The sequence below is a fragment of the Arachis stenosperma genome, chromosome 2 (genome assembly GCF_014773155.1).
Source record: "Arachis stenosperma cultivar V10309 chromosome 2, arast.V10309.gnm1.PFL2, whole genome shotgun sequence".
NCBI classification, from domain to species: Eukaryota; Viridiplantae; Streptophyta; class Magnoliopsida; order Fabales; family Fabaceae; genus Arachis; species Arachis stenosperma.
In genome coordinates this window covers 120235127-120259421 of record NC_080378.1, presented here as the reverse complement: position 1 = coordinate 120259421, position 24295 = coordinate 120235127, and the positions used below count along the sequence as shown (strand labels likewise).

The following is a 24295-nucleotide window of genomic DNA, read 5'->3' as shown; positions in this document are numbered from 1 at the left end:
ATGATTCCCAATTACATAATTTGACAAATAAAAAGAGTGACAAAGGAAAATAGCAAAAAATCCCTTGGCTTGGTTGCATATAAACTTTAGCTGTTTTTTTTTTTTGGAATATAAACTTTAGCTAGTGTCCCTAGTAAAGTATAAATAAATAAGTAGATAAGTGGAGGTTTGATCATGATATGTTCATTGTTTGATCTATAGTGTAGATAAATTTTATTTCCTTTATTCCTTAGGGTGAGTGCACCTCTTACTTAATTCAGCTTATTTATTTACAGGGTTCACATCTCTGCTATCTATAGAGTGGATCTCTCTGATTTTCATCCACTAATTTGCATTGTTGAAGAATGGAGACCATGCACATGGAAGCTAAGTTTTTATGGCTTCAGAAGAAACTCTTTTGGATGTACATTCTCTAATCTCTATCACTTTATCTTTTAGTATTCCATTCTATAGTTAAAATGAGTCATGCTATATTTTTAGGTCTTTATCACTGATATTTAGATCTTATTACTAAGAATATGACTAATGTAGCTTGAAAAATTATAGTTATTTTTGCCGACTCAAAATTTGTTTATTTTCAAATTTCAAACTTTGGACTACAAAAAAAGAAATGAATTTCCCTATCACTTTACCAATCTAATTGTGGCTTGCATCATATTTAATATTGAATGGATTGATTGCCTACTCAAAAATGGCTTGAGACAAAAAGCTTGGTCCTATAACTTTTATAATATATAGTCATTGATTGAAAAAAAAAAGGCTAGGATAAAGATTACTAAATCAGTATATTGCACTAGTTAATGTTGGGCATCAAAATTGAGTGAAATGGACAATCCATGTAGCCAAATATCTTTTCATTCCAATGTACATAAAATGAGAATGAAAATCAAATACTCCTAAACTTAGAATTAAGAGAAAAAGTAAAAGATAATAAAAGAACTCCTAATCAAAATTAATTCCTAAGCTAACAAAAAATTAGTCCAGTACATGGAATTCAGTACACATTTCCTTGTTTATAGATAAGTATAGGGCTTCTAACATTGTGTTTAGAATCATTCCATTCAAGTGAAGCTGATAATACCTTTATCCCTTTTGGAAATTGAGGACCCTTTATGACAACCTTAAAGGACAACTCTTGTTTTATCTTACTAAATTGCAATATACTTGGTTCAACCTTAACTGAAAGATCCTTTGGTGCTGTAATGTTAGCCTTATAAGTTGAGTTTCCAGTTCCAACATTAGTCACAGTCCTATAAAATGTTGCTGAGATGGTAGAATTGGAAGGAACCTGAATATGCATTGAAGGGTAATTGATTCCATCATTTCCTTGTGTCGGTTTATTAATGGTGGAACAATTAAAGCCTTTGCTTCCAACTAGTATACCAATGCTTGTGCTATTGTAACCTTCATTGCATAAGAATGCAATGTAAGAGTCCAAATTAATGTCATAGATTAAGCCTGGGTCCAATGCTCTTATAGGGTTGATTCTTCCTGAACCAGTTCCTAACTCAGCTGCAAAGTCTTTCATGGGAATAGCTGAATCATAGAGGTCAAAGTAGATTAGCAAAATCAGCATGAAAATTTAAGGTTTAATTATTCATGTTAGAATTTATTACCTTTCTAACAATTCAGATGGTTCTTTTAGTTTCATCAAATTTTCAATTAGGTCCTTATAGTTTAAAAGTCTGTAATTGAGTCTTTATATTAGATAAAAACTTTCAATTTGGTCATTTCTAACAATTTTTGGTTGAAATATTCATTTTTGTGTTTGATGTAGGATCAATTATGAAATATTCTAAAAGCAAATATTTTAGTATCAATGTGTTTTTGTGAAAAATAACAACTAGTGAAGATCTAATCACAAATTTTTAAACGGTATGGACCTAATTAAAAAATATTAGTAAAATTATAAGGACTAGTAGAATAATTAAACCAAAATTTAATTACTCAATTCCTTAGTTCTAAACCCATATTTCATTTTTTTGCCCAAATATAATCAGCATTTTGTGGTGATGAATTTTTTTCCATTAAAAAGGTTCTCACCGGTGGTCATGAGAGCAGACTTGACTGCAGCCGGAGTCCATTCACGGTGGAACGATTTCACATAGGCGGCGGCACCGGCGGCATGAGGACAAGCCATAGAAGTTCCTGACAGTATATTAAAGGATTGAAAACGGTTGTCCTCAGGTTCAGGGTAAGTTGTTATGGTTTCCAACTTTGAATAACCACCTAGAATGTCAACTCCTGGAGCAGCCAAATCAGGCTGCAAAAATAAAAATCAAGTGCTTCATAAGAAGGAAAATTACCAAATGCAATTATAAGCTTAAGATATCTAACTAAGATTGTAGATGAATCATGAATGATGATCACCTTGAGGATTTTGGAGGTGATTAATTCAGGTCCTCTAGATGAGAAAGAAGCAATATATGGAACTTGGCCTGTTTTGCTTGTGGTTTTGTATATAACAGCTTTAGGATTCCTGAGTTCATAAATATTTAGATTGATAGACATATATTTATTTAGATAAGAAGATAGATAGAAAATAGGTTACCATGTCTCGATTTTGTAGCAAAATTTGTCTAACTTTTTATCTAAGAACTGTGGTATAGGGAAATGATAATGTCACTTCCATTTTACTTTTTTGCATCATATATTTGTATGAATTTTTTAGAAAAATGAATGGTATTAGCAAAATAGGAGTGACCCAACATTTTTCTGTCTTGAAACACTTATCAAATATGAAGTGAAAGAGCTAAACAAACTCTAAATACCCAAAAAGCCACATATACTTTGACAGTCATTTAATTATATCTGTTCTTTTGAATGACTCTTTACGTGGTCGATATAAAAAATAGTTATTTTTTCTGATATGGTATTATGCAATTAAATACACGAGTAAAACTGTTTTACTGATTCTGCATCAAAATTAAATTATAATAAACTTACTTGGTGGAATTGATGTAGAGAGAAATGTTATTTCCCAGAGTGTAGGCATCAACAGTGGAACTAGGAATAATTGTGACTGGGGAATAGTCTGCTTTAACAGCAGAAGCAGAAATAAGACCAGCTCCCTCTAATTGTTTTATGGTTAAGTCCTGATTTCCAGTGTCTCCAAGGCAGTACACAATCTTTCCCTTCACTTTGTCTTTGCTTAGAGTCCCATAATCACAAGCACTGCATCATACATTTTAATTATTTTCTCTTACTTCATTGAATTAGTCTTCTTTAATACAAATTTTATCTAAAGTTGTGCTGAATTTTTTTGGTAATCAATGATATCAACATACCTGGCATTGCCAAAGCTATCCCCTGAAGCATTAATGGCTAGGTCTCCACTAATCAATGGATACATTTTTTTCTTAGGGGAGAAGGTGTTTATAGATACTCCCTGGCAACCATCAATCAATTAAACAGCAGAGTAATGAGTTATTTGTAATATAAGTAAATTCAAAAAAGAAAAAAAAAATTCAACTTTTGCATATTTAATTTTTGAGTTTAATTTTAATGTATTGGCTTAGTAAAATATTTTATACACATTATTTTTTTAGATGACTATTCATTCAATCAAAGTAAAAAATAGTGATTTTTTTATTTGTTATATGTACATGCATAGAATTAAATTTTAATTTTTTTTTAAAAATATTTTCAATTTCTTTTAGAAGGTAACAGCAAAAAAGCTGAAGACTCGTGTGTTCCTACTGTTTTCACGTGAATTTGTCAAATCATCTAACGATTCTCAAGAATCAACTTTACATAGAGACAAACTGCACGTGAGTTTCTACTTTAAAAATACGATAACTACTAACTAAACAGATTGCTATAGATTTTTCTAAACAATTCAATTATGCAAAGAATTCGAACTTTACAATGAAAAAGGACAGTTTAATGCACAAACATCTCGTAATAACGCAGAATTCAAGAAAAGAACATAACCACTTACCGTAACTTTTTTGCCATTACCAAGGGATATCGGTGTTATAAACTGTCTACCACTAGAAGAAGCAGCCACAGTTAAAATCCATGGAGCAACATTCTGAACGGTTTCAGCATAAGGACCATCATTCCCAGCTGAACATGTTGTTAAGATCCCTCTTTTCATTGCATGAAATGATCCAATGGCCACTGGATCCCTGAAGAACTCCCTTGGATTCCCTCCAAGAGACACAGATATGAAGTTCACACCATCAGCAATTGCATCATCAAACGCTGCCAACAAGTCCATGTCACTGCATCCGCTGTTCCAACACACTTTGTACACCGCTATGCGCGCGTTCGGGGACCCGCCGCGGGATGTCCCGCGGCCGATGCCATAAAGACTGGCTCTCCGAACGAGCGCACCGGCGGCTATGGACGCCGTGTGTGTGCCGTGGCCTTCTTCGTCCATAGGGCTAAGATTTGTGTCCATAAAATCGTTTTGTTCTAAGTGGAAGAATTTCGCTCCTATCACCTTGCTGTGTTTTGTAATTAACATAGAAATGGAATGGAACCAAGTTTGCATTAGGTTTCATGCAAAATATGCCATAATAATTTTGAATAATGTTACTTGCATTCTAAGAAACATAAATTAAAATAAAATAAGAGCATCGTTTTTTTTATATTGATATGTGTTTTTTTAATATTCTTTTTTTATGAAAAAGATAAAAATGGTAAAAATAATAAAATTTAATTTTATGTATTTATTCACAAAATCATGAAAACAAAATATATATTAATCATAGTATTATTTATGTGTCTTTGTGAACAGTTGTGTGTTTCGAAAAAAAGTAGAGAGTGCAATATTTTATATATATAGTATAGTATTTTTTATATATATTTATATACTAAAATGTAATAACTATATGATCAAAATATGTCCATAGAATAAAAAGTATAGCACCCTTAATTTAATAAATAGCATTTAAATAAAATGTTAGTCTTTGTGTGTTGCATATATAATTGCTAATTATCATAGCATTTGTCATGTAGCATAATAGTAATACATAAAAGAAAATTCTATATAGGCATTAGTATTATTTCTCTTTTTATATGTTATATATCTATCATAATATATGAACCAAAAACTTAACAATAATAAAAAAAATTATTTTTGTGATGATAGGAGATTAAAAAAATTGATTATATATCTAAATAGGTCTTTAAAAAATTTTGACGCAACGTTTTTATTTTCAAAATTTTTTTATTACATTAAGATTTTTGAACTTTACAAAAGTATAAGATATATAAGTCTTTACTTTAATTAGATCCGTTATTTTTACTTAGACAAATAAATTCTCAAAAGTGTGACGAAAAAATTTATATATCTTACTTTTATAAAAAATTTTAGACTTCAACATAATAAAAAAATTTTAAAAACGAAAACTTTCGATATAAAATTCTTTAAGGATGTATTTGGATCTATACTCAAAATCAATAGACGGAGAGAAGAATACTTGTTGCAGTGTGTGAAATTAGCTGATGTGACACATTTACCCTTCCATGAGCTTGGGACAGGCCCAAACCCTTTATCATTGAAACATGGGCAATCAAGTGCAATTCCTGGTTACAATTTAAAAAAAAATAAATCTATATAAACATTAAATAGATGATGAAGCACTTATATATTGTAAATTTGTAATTTGTAATTACTCTTAGAAGGCTTTGGTTAGTTGAGAAATTAATCAAATTATCATTTTTATAAGAAATTTTTCAGTTTATTTTCACTCCCAATCCAAATGTTAATAAGTATATATATTTGGCTGAGATTAAAAATAGAAAAAAATAATTTATAAATAATTATAATATATAAAATTTATTTATAAAAGTTTTATTTTATTCTATATTTATCTCGGAATGGACCAAACATACCCTCAGATAAAAATATTTTTCATCTTTACCTGTGTCTAGCATACCAAGAATGATATTTTTCTCTACTTTGCGGTTTCTTTTTACTTTTATAGGCATTCCCAAAAAATCCCATGACCTTGTTGTGTGTAATTTATTCACTTTATTTGGAAACACAGATACTACATTGTTCTCCCCTGCATAAAAAAAAAAAAAAAAACATCATTTCAAAAGAATATATAAGCATAGCTCAATTAAAAAAATATTATAAATCAACATTAAATGAGACAAATGATAGATATTATTTATATATATATATATAAAATTTTCATATTTACTCTAGAAAATTATAATTTAAATACGAGTAACAAAAAAAAAATTAGAAACAATTGTAATATTATTAATACCTTGTAGTTTTGCTGCTTCATGTGGCAAAAGTCTTGCAACAAATCCATTGAAACTCTTTCCATAACTATATATTTTGGATTCTCTAGCTAATTTCTTGCTACAGAAAAGAAAAAAGGAAAAAGTCACTAATAATCATTAAGGAATGATTGGTTAAAATAAATCAAAACGTAAAAGTATACTTTTTGTTCTTGAAATTTGACAAAAATTTAAAAAAATAAAAAATATCCTTAAGTTTTGTTTTATTTCAATTTTATCCCAAAAGTTTTCGATTTGTATCAAATAACCCTTAACGGCTAATTTTTCAAAAAATTTAAAACAAATTCAATAACAATTTCGTAAGAACAACCCTCAATACAAGCAAATCAAGCATAATTTTCATGCATTATTGTTAGATTAATCTTAAACTTTTTGAAAATTTAGCCATTGAAGATATATTTGACGCAAATCGAAAATTTTTGAGACAAAATTGAAATAAAATAAAACTTATAAATATTTTTGAAATATTTGCCAAACTTTAGAGACAAAAAATATACTTTACCTGAACCAAATTAAACAAGTTCAACTGTATAAAATTATATAAAATTAATGTAATTTTAAAACTTAAAAAAACTGAGATTATTACTCTCCAATGGCAGCCTCCAATATGTTGTGGTGATGATCTTCTGGTAAATATGTTGTAGTCTTTGGTAGCTCTCCCATGTATACTATGTAAGCCTGTTTTTTTTTTTTTTTTCACAAATTTCATATTAACTAATAATTAATTGTTTTCATTAATCACCATTATTATATAATTACATAAGCACAACCAGAATAAGAAGTAATAAGAACATTAAGAAAATAAAAAGAGTGGATAAATTCTCTCAATTAAAATTTTCACTTGATTATGTTAGTGTGAATTTCCATCATTGTGAAAATCTAGGTTACATTTAGTTTTCCTTTTTATTTTTAGTGTTTTTCTATTTTTAAAATTTTGTAAAAGAAAAAAAATATGAGATTTAAATAGAAATAAGATTTTATTATTTTTAATGTTTTTATTTTTTCTTTTATAAATGTTAAAAAATAAAAAAACACTAAATATGATTTTGAAATGTAATTAGTATGATTTAATAAAAAATTGTGATAAATTATAAATTGTTGAACTTTTCTCCCGGATTTAGGGTGGAGTTTGTAAGAACGATTAAAAAAATGATATATATATATATATATATATATATATATATATATATATATATATATATATATATATATATTTTAAAGACCAAATATATATTCAAGACAAGCACAAAGCCTAAACAATGTGTACCTTTCTTTCATGTGGATTTGATGCTTGTATCAATGAGACAAAACAATAGAGACAAATTAGTAGTGGCAAAATTTGTAGCATCTTCATTGAATTTTTCATTCTCTAATGATCTTATAGGAGAAGCTAAAGGAAAAAAAAAATTAAGGAGTTAAGTGCCTATTAATTTTGATGTATATATATAGAGAAGAGTAGGTTAAGAAGGGATGTAAAAAGCATGCCATTTTGACTTGAATTTTGGTGGCTGAAAGAAGGTTTAAGATTCAGTTTTTAGTGGCTTGAGTTTTGGATCTTAAAGTCAGACTAATGACTAGAAAGCAATATTCAGTGAACAATTAATTATTATCAATTAGTCAATGCAAAACCATCATAAATTTAAATACTGTAAAAATGGCTGATCTTTATATATATTTATTATATATAACTATTATTCAATAATAGTATATAGTATTTTTTTTGTTATAATAGCTTTTTGGATGGCTGAGCAAATTGAAAAATATTCAATAATTGAATTTGGAATTTCTCCATCACTTTGACATATGTTTATTTGTTTGTTATTGTAGACTAAGATAGAGGTCAAAGTGGGAAACTAAAATATACTACTTCCAAAATCTACCACTTCATTTGGTCCACCATTAAAAAAAAAGCATGAAATTTGATGGGGCTAAGTGGATATGAAATTGTAGGCCAAGGTTAGGACTATATGTTTTAGAGAAGCTAGAGTGTGGTTTTGGGGTGGTTGTAATAATTTGGGATTTTTTGGGGCTTTTTTGTAATTTTGTTTATTTTTGGGGTTCATGTGTAATAGTTAGAAGTATAGGTTTAAGTTCAGGTTAATTTGTTACTTATTTGTATCATGAAAAGCTTTTTTTTTTTAATTAAGAGTGAGATTCGAATCCAAAAATAATTTTAGATGATGATGAAAAAACTATGAAAAACTACTTTAAGTATGTTATGGTGTATTTTGATTTTTTTTTATTAATGAAATTGACAAAAAAAAACTAAAATAAAAAAAAATAAAAATTGAGTTGGGTTGTTGTTGTTGTTTTTTTTTTGTCGTTTAAGCCTTTAACTTAGTTTTTTCAAAAAAAAAAAAGTTGAACTATATTATATTGTTAAAATTCAATAAAAATAAATTCAATTTAATATTGTAATTATTCCTTATTCAAGGACTTTTTTAAAGTCCATCACAATCTTTTTTATAATATTGTTACTCCAATTTGATAAAATCAATCTTATTATATATGTATATTTTGTATTGAGAATAACATCTCCTAACCTAAGAGTGAAATTAATTTTTTACTTTTTTTTTGTAAAATTAATTTTGGTCATGCATTTCGAATGCACCATAGTCCATAGTGCCACATTCTTTACACTTCTAATTCAATAAATTAATTAATTAAATAAATAAGATATATATAGTAGTACACACTACTATTTTAGTAGCATGATTATTATTGAATTATATGTACTTACACTATATAAAATCTTACACTACCAACTATGAAAGTACATACAATGCCTTGAATATTAAACAATACAAATCCAAACAATAAAGTTGCCACTTTTGCAACCCAAAATGAAGTAAAAAAGAATCCACCGACACCATCAATAATAATAATATGTTGGTTCTTGTTTCTTGTGGTGCAATGGATCCCCGTACTCCATTATAATTATAGTTACATCTCCTCATCAATTACCACCACCACCATCATCATCATATATCATAATCAAATCTTCTATAATTTGCTAAAAAAAAAAATTTCCTCTATATTCTTCAAACCATCATACCCAAAATGTATTAGCTAGGTATATATATGTTCATGTGCTTCATAATTCACTTTTGTATTTATGTACTTATATAGTATGATGTGTGAAATATCTAATAGACTCGCATATCATTTATTACACATGACATAAATTTATTTTTTTACTGAAAACTTATTGTATGCTTGTAAAAAATATTGACTAAATGTCCGATTATTTGTTCGAAAGACAAAATATTTATTTATAATTTAAAAATTTTTAATTGATTTTTAATTATTTACGTAATTAATTTAAATGATCTTTGTTATTGGACTAAATAGTTCTCGACGCATCAGCAATTCATCGTTTACAAAGATCGTTTAAATTAATTACTTAAATGGTTAAAAATCAATTAAAAAATTTTGAATTATAAGAAGACACTTTGTTGTTCGAATTAGACTGTACCAACATTTTAAATAAAGTATAGAAATAATTGAAAGTAATTTTTCATATTACCATTGAATTGTGTGCAATAATTAATCTTTACTCTAAACTATAGGAAAATTTTCAAGTGTGCCGTTATATCGGTGTTTTAGTAATTTTTAATCGTTGATCTTAATTAAAAAATATATATAATATATATAATTAAGATCAACGGTTAAAAATCACTGATACACCAGTATCACGGTACACTTAAAAATCTTCCTAAACTATATACCATAAAAAATGAGTGACTAAGAAGATTGGGTATTTCTTTGATTGACAATTACCGGAAGGCCACATCTAAAAGTGGCAGTGAGGCCAGGAGAGAACATTGGGGTAGCATGATGAAGAACAGGTGGAACCAATTGGAAATGAAATCTTCTAATCAAAGGGAGTGTCACACACTTAATCTCCATTAGGGCCATTTCTTTTCCCATACAAACCCTTAATCCAGCTTGGAAAACCGGGTACTTGAATGGATTCTCATGGTGGAAAACACCACCCTTTAACCACCTTTGAGGCCTAAACTCCATGCAATCTTGTCCCCATAACTCTTCCAATCTTCCCATTGCATAGGGATGGTAGGTAACCCTAGTTCCACTCTTGACTTTTGTCCCATCAGGTAACACATCATCTTCTACACAAAATTTGGAATCAAATTGAACTGGTGGATACAATCTCATACTCTCATACACTGCTGCTTGCAAATAGTGTAATTTCCGAAGCTGTTCAAAGCTTGTAAGCTCCTTGTTTGCTCCAATTACCTTATTAATTATTGTATATGTAATTCTTAATTAGTTAGCCACACATATAAATTAGAGTTTAATTTTGATACATTCACATTCTAAAACGTTTTATACAGTTTTGCGATCACATCTGTTCTTTTGAATGATAATTTACGCGATCAATATAAAAGATAATTATTTTTATTGATGTGGCGTTACGTAATTAAATGCACGTGCAAAATTAAATTTTATAAATTATTATTATTATATAATTGGACATATTCATAGTTGAAAGTTGTTTAAACTATTAAAAAATATTTTTCTATTAATTAATGTCCTAAGAATATTTATTAAGAAATTGACAAAAATAAAACCTACAAGCATCATAATACATGAACTTAAAAACTTTCCTTTTTAATAAAACCTCCATTTTCTAATTATATATTATTCCTTAATCATCCAAATAGTAAGTTATCAATAAAGCAAAAATTGTCCCTACCTTTTTGCTTCTATAATTTTTTTTTTAATTCTAAACCAAATATATATGGCCTTAATATAATGATCATATATAAACCCTAACAATAATTAATTTGATGAAAATATGTATATCCTTAATTAAATCAAAATAAAATAAAATAAAGAAGTTGTGTTGGAAGGTGTACCTTATCTGCTTCAAGGAGAATCTGTAACTCCACTTGAGGGTGTTTTGCAAGCAACCAAAAGAAGCTTGTGAGGGCAGAAGCCACGGTGTCACGACCAGCCAATAAGAAACTTATTACAATGTCTCTCAAACATGTCTCATCTTCAACATTGCTCATGAATCTTGACAACAAATCCTTGTGTTCGGAAAACCCCATTTTCCTTTTTTGATTTATGACTTCTTTTGCCAACATGTTTATCACTCCAAGAGATTCTCTTAGCTCCCTCTCACTTCCTATGTTGAAGAGTCTCTTCACCTTCCATATGAAAGGCGACACGGCCATCGCCCTCTCGGCCGACAGTCTAGACGCCTTGTCAAAAGACAAGGCGAAATCAGACATGGGTAAAGATTGTTCTAAACATTTAGGGTCTAACCCGAACGAGAATCTACATATGCTATCGAACGAGAATCTTTTGAATACATCTTGTAAATCGACTTGGTATTTTCTTGACGATGATAAAAGAGGGACAAGTCTTTGTTGGATTTCGTAGTTGACAATCTCAAAGGCAAAGGATTTTATGGAAACTTTGTTGAGCTCCATGCTTGCCATCTTCTTTTGGAACCTCCATAATTCACCATCAACATTGAAGATTCCTTTACCTAAGAAATCACCCAAGATCATTGAGAAGGCTTTCCCTTTAGGGTAATTCTCAAACCTTGTCTTGAGCATGTACTCAACGTTGTCCGAATTCGCGGTTATGGTGTTCCTAAGAACATGTATGTGGATGGTTCTTGTTGGTGAGTTCTTGAGAAGATGAGAGTGCCAATCACAAAGATTTTCAAAATCTTTGGACCAACTTGAAGTGAGATAGGCTTGGCAAGTTTCACAATTGCAAAAGATGTTATTCTTGTTTTTTTTCTTGATAACTATTTTGAAAGGGGATCCAAAGGAAATAATTATTATGATTGTGATGATCATGATCATGATCATGATGACCATGAGTGGAAGAATAAGAGAAGAACCAAAAGAGGCATCATTATTGAAGAGTAGATGCAACAATGAAGAGGTAGGTATTACATGTTCAAGTTCCATCTATGGAAACTAATTAAATTGATAAACAATAAAAATAATTGATAGAGAGGAGGATAGTGAAGTTATGATAAGAAGAAAAGAGGTATGCAACCAAAGAGAGACATGTATATATATTTATAAACCATTGATGATAATTCAATGATGTTTCTTTCTACACTTATTGTATGAGTTTGATTTGTAAATAATTATAAATAAATTTTATTTACATTTTTTAATATGTCGGACGTAATAATTAAGTCATCCTCTGACATGAACATATATATTAATATTTGTTTACTAAGTTAAAGAACTAAAACATTTTTTAGATTAGGACATGGTTGGATGTATTTTCAGTTTCAAGCTTTTACTAATTTTCAAAAAAAAAAAAGTTTGAAGTCTTTACATATTTTATGTGATTATGTACATATATATAGGTCTGAATTACTTGCTTTTAGATTTTAAAACTCTTCAGCATTAATTAAAAAGAATTTAATTATTCTATATGTCCTTATAATTTCACTAAATATATAATTTAGTTACGATTTTATACTTTTTTTTTCATCAATTAAGTTCTCACATTGTTTTTTATTTTGTAATTAGGTCTTTTCATGTAAAAAATATTACAATTAACAGAATATTTAATTTCTCCAAAAAAATATGTAGTTAAAGATCTAGTTAATTAAGTTTTTAATTATAAATACCTTTAATTTATGAAAAAATATTCAGTTAATTCTAATATTTTTTATACTAGAAAGGATCTAATTACAAAACTGAAAGCAGTATAGAAATCTAATTGAAAAGAAAAATAGTACAAAAATCTAATTAAAAATTTGATAAAATTATAAAGACCAACAGAATAATTAAACCTTATTTTTATACGTACTATGATGCATTTAAAAACAACTTTTTTAGAAGAAGAAAAAAACTAACATACATTATGTTATAGTTTAGGGTTTTCATCCTAAAAAATAATGGTAAAGCTAAGTGATGAAGGTTCTAGTCTCTAAATCATTATAACACATTCTATTCACACACTTCATAAAATCTAAATACAAGTTTAGCTTCAAGTGAATAATTTAAAAACTTTATATCAAAACAACAATAGGAAAAACTCTGATGAACTGTATGGTGTCGTATCAAACCTTATACATAAGGGGTGTGTGTGTAAAGTAATTATAGCCCCAAAGAAGAAAACAAAGTCTGTTGAAGCCTTGTTACATCATCCATGATGTGTAATTTTGTACTATATTTATTTAGCACACGTGCTATATTTAGAGGTCATAAACTAACAATACTTCTTGGAATTATATTTTACCAAATTTGTGATTGGTTCATATAAAAGATATCTTTTTTTTTATTATTTTTCAGTTTTAATTTCTTGACCCTTTTGGAGTTTGATTTGATCCAATACGATACACACACGCATACATTATGAAAAATTATATATATGTTCATGGCATCAGTTAAATGTGTCACAATATAGTGTTAGTATTAATTCAATTATCACGTGCTTTGGATTTGCTTGCTTTTTTCGTTTTTTAACCAACTGAGAGATGAGTGTAAATTAGAAGAGAATCTATGTTGAGAACACCAACCTGTGTTTTGAGATAGAATTTTAGGGTTTCTCTGAGATAATAATGTTGGACTTTTAGGTAGATCACTTATTCATTATATTCTTCAACTTTTAATGTGGTACCAATCAAGTAGGCTACCACTTGAAACTTGAAAGTAGTGTGATCATGGATTTATTTTTTATTTATTGTTAATATTACAATGTATATTTTATTTTTTACTATTTATCAGTTTGTATATATATGAATAAATAAATAATTACTTTAGATGTACAAATAACATGTGCATTCTCCTACCGATTTAAATTAAAAAAAATAATATAGTATCAAAATTTTTATAACTAAGATTTAGAGTTTAATTTTTACCGACTTAAAAGAGAAAAAAATTAGTATAAGACAAAATTTTAAAAAAAATTATACAAAATTCACACAAACTTAAAAAGAGACTTATATGTGAGGAGATATATTACCGATAATATAACTGTACATATGTCCCTTTTATTGTTTAAAGTTTTTAGAAGAATTTTTTTTTATGGCTTAAAAGAAAACAAACAACAAAAAAAAGAAATAAAAATAAACAAAAAAATGTTTAAGAAAGGCAGTCGTCTCGCTGAATACTATTCTCAAATTTCTTTCAAAGCAATGGAAGCTCCACTTGCGAGAAAAGGTCTTCATTGCAGTCTTTGCCATGATATTTGCTACTGTGTTTGTATCTCTTAAAATCAACTGGAGATCAGCACGCCATTTCCAAGACATGATATCTCGGATTTTTAACACCAAAGGATTAATAAAACCAGAGTAATCCTGTAAATTATTGACAATAGTAAAGGTCTCTACACAATCTGTCTCACATATAATGTCTCTTTGCCCCGAGTCCCATGCTAAAAGAAAGCCTCTCCAAATAGCAAACAACTCTCTTTGTAAAATTTTACGACTCTCAATTGTTTTCAAACAGTCTCGTTGCCACCTTCCCTTCCAATCTCTGCTAACACAAGAAAAACCAACCCGAATACCGTTGCCAAAATAACTAGCATCACAAGTAATCTTAAAGGTATTAATTGATGGAGAAATCCAAGAGCCACTAATGGTGGAGAAAATATACAATCATTGCAACTCAAAAATATTTTAGAGCTCCTTTTTCAAAGATAAAACCATACCAGTCACTTTATCTGTGGTCCAATGCTCGTGAGGATGAAAAATCTCGTTATTTTTCGAACGCCAAATCCACCAGAGATCAGAAAAGAGGTTATTTAGTAATTAAAAAAAAGCAAAATTTACTATTACCACATATAATGATATAATTAGTAATAATGGCCAGCACATTTTCAACCACTATGAATTTTTGTCCCTCTCCTCAAAATAATTCAGAGAATTTCACTCTAATTATAGTAATTCTGAAAATGCATGTCATTAATGTATTCCCAAATACATGCACTACTTTTTTCCTTTTAAAAAAAAAGCTTGCCATATAATCCCAACCCAAACAAATTTGTAGGGAAAAGGTACAAAAAACTTTTTCTTTCTTTTGTGGGGAAATATATAGAAGACAACATTAAGTTTGTGTGTTGATATCACATCAAATCAATTGGAGTGCTTATTAGATCGTACCCTACCAAAATGGTGATATTTGGGGTCACCTTTCTAAACCATAATGCGTCCATTGCGCTTCACCTAACATAAAAGCCAAGATATATCTATGTGCCTTGTCTTTTATATATATGCTAAGTGAAATCATTAATCATGTTTGTGTAATGAGTATTTATTATATATAATTGAATTACTAATTACACATGGAGAACATATAGAGATGATTAATATACAATAATCACTTGCTTAGTAACAACAAGCTAGCTAGAATTAATATTAGGACTTTGTTAAGTAGATCAGACAATGATTTTTGTTAATAATATGAACAATGAATTCTAAAATTGCTCAATAAAGTAAAAATACATTATATCTCAAAATTATCGACCTAAATTTTAATATTAGGATAACCATCCGCACACTTAGTGAATTAAACACCCGATATATTCATTGTTCACATTGTTTAATATTTCAATAATGCTAGGGAACTAAGATAGTTCCAGCAAAAAACCAGCCAAATGTCTTTGGGTGAATCCAAAATCTCTACGTAGATGATACTTATGCTAGACATTAGGATGTTTCTTTTCTTTGTAAATTGGATGGTTCTGAATCTGTTTTCTGATTTATCGTGTTTTAAGCATTTGGAGAGGGAAAGAGGATGAAGAGACGGAAGCTAATTGAATCAGTTTTTGTGATTCACGTTGCAATGATATTAAACGTATCTCCTCCTAATTTGAATATGGTGAAACATTTAATAACCAATATTTTAAATCATAAATAAATAAAACTAATTACTATATTTATAATTAACTAAATTATTTCATTTTTGGCTGATTTAGAGTTTGTTCTATCTATTTTTCCTTAATATTTTGATTGTCTACCTATACTTTTCCTTAATATTATTGATACGGTGAGATATGACAATATAGTTAATTATCATTCTTACAAAAATTATTTTTAACAGTCATTTATTTTATTTTTAGCAATAACAAAAATAGTCATTTATATTAATTATTTATCCACAATTAAATATTAGTTGTGTTATACTTTGTTACTAAAAAGTTGTAATGATAATTATACAATAATTAGTAAAGATATTTTTAACGGTTCCAAAAAAAAAATATTGTCATTATAACATATAATATTAACAACAAATATGTAATTACTTTAGAGTTAAATAAGACATATAGTGATGATTATATTATAGTCATTAAAAATTTATTACTAAAAATAAGTTGTGTTATAGTATACACAACCTATCAACTAATAATCAAATTATTGTGTGAGAGGCCATATTAGATATAAAGGAATGTAAATATTTTTATCAAATAGTTTATTTTTTTGTTTTTTAAAAAATATAAGTTCAACCATTCCTATAATACCCTTCTCACTAATTAGGAGGACTATTGTTGATAGCAAGTGATTAGGAAAATCTAGCTAGTTAGATGCATGTGCAGACACAAAGAATCACTAGATAATATAATGAATAGTAGTGATGAAGGCAACAATAATCCTCATGCAAGATATATAATTTTTCCTATACTAAGGTAGCGTTTGGTGGAGAGACAGATACTGAAAAATTGAGATCGAGAGACAGAAACTAAAAAATAGAGACTGAAATAAATTTTAATATTCTGTTTGGTGCCAAATGAGAGACAAAAATTGAAACAAGAATAAAACTCTAATTTAATTTGCACAAAGAATAAAATTAGAATTAATTAATTAAAATGAGAATATTTTAGGTATAAAATGTTATTAAAGTTTCAGTCTCTATTTCTAAAAATATCAATTCTCTGTGTCCCTACATTTTAGAGACACTGAAATATTGAAATTTTGGAGACAGAGACATAAATTTTAGTATCAGTCTCTGAGTCAACAAATATGATATTGTATCTCAGTCTCTCAGTCTCTGTCCCAGTACTGCAAAACAAACGTTACCAAAATTATTAATATTATGATTATGAAAGATGAACAATTTTGGTGCACATGGTTTTTGTGATTGGAGAGTATGTGGACCTTGCTGCTTGGTTACTTTCTCTATATATAAAGAAAAACTTTCATTCAATCATATCAAATATTAATGGTTCAATTGCATTCAAAAAAGCAGTGTGTGAAAGGACCTTATTATAACTGTGTTTAATTTGCATTGGATCCATATTCACACAAATCTTCACCCAATTATTGAGGTGATCTTGTCAATACTCTATGGCTATTCCTTATTACAAATATATATTAAGATTTTGATGTTGAATGTCAGGGAAAAAAGAATTGTAGAATAATATTATTTGTACATATTAAGTACACTTGTATATGAACATTAACAAGCAAACACAAAGAGAAATGAATAAAAATTCTTTTGTCTTTTAATTTTATTTTATTCACAAATTAAAGAGTAAGCTACTTATTTATTTGTTTCTGATATTAACAAAAATATTTTTAAGGATAAATTACATAAATAAATTATTTTAACTCAAAATTACATAAATATCATAAACTAAAATTAGTTACATACTATGTCTTGAACACTTCGATATAAATCAAATCAAATTAATTTGATTTATATTATAGAGGTGTTCAAGTTAATTTATATAGAGGTGTATATTTAGAATATGGTATCTAACTAATTTTAATTTATAATATTTGTAAAATTTTGAATTAGAATTATTTTATTTATGTGATTTAATCCATTTTTAACCTGTAATAAATTACTTTAATTTAGAACCATAATGAAAATATGTCAAGTTCAGTTACATCTTCTTATATAGATGAGATGATTTTATTATTGTTTACTCAATTTTATTTTAAATATGTAAAAAAAAAAGTGAGTCTAATCTTAAAATTAATATAAATTTTTTTGGACTTAAAATATGAAACAATGCATATATATGTGCATTCTATTTTACAATAAAATTTAATTTTTATTTAGATAAATTAAAGATCATCAAAGGAATCTGATTTTTGCTTGTTAGCATTATAGATGGCAGTAGTTTTGTTAATTTTACAAAATATATAGATGCACTGTTAATTATAAAATAATCTTATTATATCAAAATTTAATTATTATATGGCAACATCTCAATAAAGAAAACTATTTTTATTATTTATACTAATAATATCTCCAACTGTACATCTCAATTACTCACTCACTGAGTCACTGGATATGAAAGCAATTATTATATTCAATATTCTGTTCCAGTCCATTTTCCCAGTAATAGTCTTATCGAGCCAACAATTATTAAGTTTAGATGTATTTTCACCGTTTTTAATTTAAAAAAGAGTAAACTACATGTTTGTACTTACAAAATATTTTTTATTAATATCTAAAGATTATCTTATTAATGGATATGTTTTTTTAGCATTTTGAATTTCATAGGTAAAAATAATTGTTCACTTATCTTTCATAGCGATATGGTTGATTTATCAATGTTTTAAACTTTAATGGGTAGAAATTTACTAATCATGATTAATGACCTAGTATTCTTGTCGCTCTTTAATATTATTTCTTTATCTTTTTACTTTTTAATTTTTTAAAAAAATAGTAGTTATATCTAGTAAAATAACATAAATTCTTTAATAAATATAAATTACATTAACAGTGTTTAATAAAATCTAATTTATAATTAAAACATTTATTAAAATATAAAATTATAATAATTTTTTTAAATTTAAAAAAGTATAAATCAGATACAAAAGTATCTTCATGAGTTTATCGAATATAAAATATTAACTTGTATTTTAAAAAATACAAATATCTTTTTAATAAATAATCAAGGTGGAAACTCAAGTGCAGTCGACTTCACGTGAAGTTGATACCTGAGAGCCATTAGATGATTTGATTAATTTAACTAAATTTTTCATCTGACAGCTCTTAGATATCAACTTCACGTGAAGTTGACTTCATCTGAGTTTTTACCAATAATTAAGTATTACCAAATCGACACCAGGGTCTTACATGTTTAATCTTCTTTTTTGAGAGGGAAATAAGGGCATGGCTAAGAATTAAGATCAACTGAAAAATCGTCCTTGAACCTAATAAGGATATCATAAGTTGGAATGTCACCCTCCAAAGTGAGTCATAACCACTTCAGTCAACTTTTGAAGGCACCATGTTTGTATTTTTTCGGTACGTTGAATGTTTTATTTATTTATTTATTTTTTCACATAGATTAGACAGTTCTAATTTTAAGCGTTGCAACGTCAGAAACTCGCCCACACTACATACTCATCACACACACAACATTTTAAGGGAGATTTCATCTACTATATATTTGGCTTTGTCAAGTTTCGAAAATTTTAATTCCGGGTTCAGTATATTAAGTATATATTTTAGGTTTTTTTTTGTTTTTGTTTAATTTCATTGTATCTTTCAGACGGTCGATAGGTTAATGACTAATCTGTTGTAAATTAGAATTTTATTTAAGGGTTTGTTCTTGACCAATGAATTTTAATTAGGGTTTTTTTTATTATTATTATTAGTTGTCACAGTATCTCTCAACTATGCAGGTCAAAGATTAATCCACCGTGAATATGAGCTCTATTTAAAAGTCTGATGCTGACCAATACGTTATTGCATGTACAAGATAAAATCTAAACCCCAAATACTAATTTAAACGGATGAGTGAATTTTTTCACTCGACCAAACTAAGTTGGTTAGCTCCATTTAAGTTTTTATTTATTTATTTATTTATTTTGGATAAAGCCATTTAGGTTTTATTTTTTGGTAAAAAGCCATTTAGGTTTTTATTACTATTATGTTCCATCATAGTTTAGCTCATGGTTGTTATTAGCCCAACTCCACTAGCTAGTCTATCTATAAATTGGGCAGCATAACAAAATTAGTAGACCCAATTTATATATTGTGGATCAACCGTTCCAATTTATATACATGTCCAGACCAAAAAAAAAAATCTGTGTATCATCTTTTAAACCAAAAACATTATAAAGAGCTAGTTTTGTGGGCAAAATAAAGTAGACAGCGTTCTTCTCCAACAGGGAGCATCCTTCTCTCAACAGGAGAGTAGTCCTAGAACTTCAGGTTCTTCTCCAACAGGGAGCTCTTTTCAATCTCAACACCCAAAACATATCTCTTACCACCCCCTCATTTTATAAACAGCTAGAAGACCTGCAAAACACAACAAACATAGAGCAACGTACAGCATGAGTGGCATAGAAGGAAAAGTTATCAAGCTGAATAAACCAGGAGAGCTGGGATACAAGAAAGAGTGCTTAAATGTAGTAGGCAAGGTGATAAGTGAAAAAGAAATAAGCTTCAAAACATGCAAGAATGCCTTACTGGGAATGTGGGGGAACCCACAGGGAGTGGCAGCAGTTGATATTGGTTCGAAGAAGATGCTATTCAGCTTCAAGGACAGGAAGAAAGGGTTACAGATACTGCAAAACGGGCCATGGAATGTGAGAGGAAATATGGTGAATCTGAGACTGTGGAGGGAGGGAGAATCAGTATTCGAGGTAGATCATGACTTCATGGAATTTTGGATCCAAATACATGGTATCCCGCTTGACCTCATGGTTAGAGAAACAGGAGTGCGAATAGGAGACATGCTGGGAGTTCTAGCCGAGGCGGAAGACCCAAGGATAGATGGAATTCTGAGGAGATCATACCTGAGGATAAGGGTCAGTATCAACATCACCAAGGCACTACCAACAGGATTCTGGTTAGACAGGGAGGATCTGCCTCCTCTGTGGGTTTTCTTCAGGTACGAAAGGCTACCGGATAGCTACTGTTTTAACTGTGGAATCTTAGGACATGAAAAGAAGACTTGCAAGAACCCAACAGCAATGGCAAGTTGGGATCCTACCAAGAAGAGGTATGCACCAGGCCTAGGAACGGGAAATGGACAATCAAGATCAACGGCGGAGGGAGGGAGCTCAAAACAACAAAGTTGGAATGAGGAGGGAGAGAGGTGGGCGCGTGAGCAACAAAACCAGCAAAGGGAGAGTGGGGAGAAACAGAAATCGGAGGAGAGCAGGATAAGGGAGGAGCAGACGTTGCAGCAGAAAATTAGGGAAGAAAATGTCCGGGAAAACCAAGCTGAGAGAGAGGAAGAGATGGCTGAGGCAGCAGAGCAGGTAGAGAGAGTACAACAAATCCCTGATTTTAAGGGAATTAGGAATAGGCAGAATGTCCTAGAAGCTGCCTATAAATTCAAAAGACTCATTGAAGAGATAAGGGAGAGGAAAGATGAATGGGCTAACAGCAATAAGGCCCAAGAGGAAGAGGATATGATTGGGCCAAAGAGGCTAGGAAGAAAGGGCCCAAGAAAGGAAATTGGGGCAAATACAGAGGCAAACATGCTACAAGGAGAATATGGGGACGCTAATGGGCTGAAACAACATATTGTAGAGGAGGGGGAAGTAAACAGCTATAGCATTGCGAAGGGGAGGTTGGGCCTGGAAAATGAAGTAAGAAAGGAGACCATAGGCCAGGAATTAAAAAGGCTGATGTTAGCAAGACACAAGGGCAAACAAATATGTGAAGACAGCTTAGGAGGCAATGATAATCTAGCCGTGCAGAAGGGTGACAGGAAAGAAGACAAACAAAAGCAGCAGTTAAAGGAAACACAGAGGAGGGATCATAAGTATGAGAATCAGCATGCTCACTCAGAAGGGAATGACTACTATGTTGAACTAGCAAGTGATGAAGATCAAGAAGAAGGAATGGAAGCTCAGGGCGATTGGGAAACACAGCTTGCAAGGAAGCTGGAAATAAAACTGAATTTGAAAAGGAAAAGAGAACTACCACACGTGCCTTTGCTAATGTACACAGAAGGGAGGGAGGAGAGCGAGGACAAGGAAGCCAAGAAACTGAGAAGCAGCAACACGGCTCGGGATTCATGGAAGTGTCAACCAGCAACACAAGACCCTGAAATTCTCACAGAAGGACAGAAGGCTGAGGAGGCGGGCCTTAACATGCCCCAACCTCAGCCATGAGTATTATAAGTTGGAATTGTCGGGGAATAGCGGCTGCCCCGACAATTTCTGAGCTATACAATTTGTGTAAAAAAGTAAAGCCGCTTATAGTATATCTAATGGAAACTAGGGCGAGTAGAGAAAGAATGAATAGGATTAATAGAAAGCTGAAGTTTGATAATATGTTTTGTGTAGAACCCCGGGGCCTGTCCGGTGGACTATGTCTCCTATGGAAATCTAATGTGAATGTTAATGTTTATGAATGGTGTGACAACTATATTAAAGCCTATATTAACATTAATAATGATTTGAAATGGCAGGGCAATTTTGTGTATGGAAATCCTGTTTTTAAGCAGCGAAGGAAACTATGGCAGGAGCTCACGGTAAGTAATATAAGCAAGGAGGAACCTCAAGTTTATTTGGGGGACTTCAATGACATTCTAAACCAAGAAGAAAAGGCAGGTATGCACCCACAACCTAAAATCTGTTTAGAAACGTTTAGGAAGTTTGTAGATGAAAATGGATTGATGGATGTCGACTTAAAGGAAAGCAAATATACCTGGTTCAGTAATCCTAGAAACAACTTCATAACTAGGGAAAGATTAGATAGGCTGTTAGTGAATTGGAACTGGTTGCAGATGTACCAGAACGTTAGCCTAAAAGTAGCTCCGGCCATAAGCTCGGATCATTGTGCGCTCATTGTGGATTTACAACCGAGAGGGAGGATAAAAAGAGAATTCAAGTTTGAGGCGTACTGGGCTGAGCATGAGGAGTGCAAAGAGGTGATCAAGAAGGGCTGGCAACAAGATGAGGGAAATAGGAATTGGTGGTGCAAATTCATAAGAAAGAGAAACAGATGTATAAGGGAGCTGATGGAATGGAGCAAACGAAGGTTTAAGAGAGCAGATAAAGAACTAGAAAGGAAGAAAGCAGAATTACATCACATCCAAGAAAGCGATATGTCAGAAAGTGATCAAAGAAGAGAGAGGGAATTGAAGAACCAAATATCAGAACTATGGAAACAAGAGGAGAAATATTGGGGGCAAAGATCAAGGCTGAAATGGCTAAAATGGGGGGACAAAAACACATCATTCTTTCATGCTACAACCATTCAGAGAAGAATTAGGAACAGAATTGACAAAGTGAAAGATGAAAAAGGTCAGTGGATACAAGGAGAGGCAAGCATAATGAGGTTAGTGGAAAGGTACTACACTAATTTATTCACTTCCGAAGGAGTCAGAAACTTGGAAGGGTGGGTAAAAGACATACCAAAAAGAGTTACTAGGGAGATGAATGAGGAGCTAATGGCAAAAATTAAAGATGAGGAAATAAGGGAGGCTGTTTTCAGTATGGGAGGGTTGAAAGCTCCAGGGCCAGATGGTCTAAATGGGCTCTTCTTCCAACAACACTGGGAGATCTTAAGAGAAGAAGTCTGTGGAGTAGTGAAGCAAATTTTTGAAGAAGGATGTATACCAGGGGATTTAGGGGAAACTACTGTTGTGTTGGTACCCAAGGTTAGCCAGCCTGAAAGCCTAAATCAGCTCAGACCAATAAGTTGCTGCAACTTTGCATATAAAATAGTGACTAAGGTCTTGGTGGGAAGGCTAAGGAAAGTGTTAGATCAAATTATTTCTCCAGTTCAGAGTGCATTTGTCAAAGGAAGACTCATACAAGACAATATAATTATAGTGCAAGAAGCTTTTCATATGCTAAATAAAAAAGGAAATGCTGGAAGTCAGGATCTAGCGATAAAATTGGACATGAATAAAGCTTATGATAGATTGGAGTGGAATTTTTTGCAAAGGGTCATGGAAGAACTGGGATTCAGTAATGATTGGGTGAGGCTGGTTATGAGCTGTGTCAAAAGCGTCACTTACAGATTCAAAATAAATGGGAAGCTATCCAATAGAATTACCCCACAAAGAGGACTTAGGCAGGGAGACCCATTATCACCATACCTCTTTATTTTGGCAGCTGAAAGCTTCACTATACTAATGGAAAAGGCGAGAAGGGATA

The 24295-nt window shown here is 30.3% G+C and overlaps 2 protein-coding genes across 2 annotated transcripts; both read right to left on the bottom strand.

Annotated features, from left to right (window-relative positions):
- Nucleotides 1-901: 901 nt before the first annotated feature.
- LOC130963634 (subtilisin-like protease SBT4.15) lies at nt 902-6927 on the bottom strand. The gene is made up of 10 exons (XM_057889740.1): nt 6851-6927; nt 6228-6325; nt 5874-6017; nt 5430-5535; nt 3941-4451; nt 3288-3388; nt 2947-3174; nt 2371-2479; nt 2044-2263; nt 902-1536 (listed from the first exon to the last, which is right to left on the bottom strand). The coding sequence occupies exons 1-10, from the start codon at nt 6925-6927 to the stop codon at nt 995-997; spliced, it is 2136 nt and encodes a 711-aa protein (XP_057745723.1). The 3' UTR covers nt 902-994.
- Nucleotides 6928-9028: 2101 nt separating this feature from the next.
- On the bottom strand, nt 9029-12276 carry LOC130961897 (cytochrome P450 94C1-like). The gene is made up of 2 exons (XM_057887934.1): nt 11145-12276; nt 9029-10521 (listed from the first exon to the last, which is right to left on the bottom strand). The coding sequence occupies exons 1-2, from the start codon at nt 12213-12215 to the stop codon at nt 10009-10011; spliced, it is 1584 nt and encodes a 527-aa protein (XP_057743917.1). The 5' UTR covers nt 12216-12276; the 3' UTR covers nt 9029-10008.
- Between the last annotated feature and the right edge of the window lie 12019 nt (nt 12277-24295).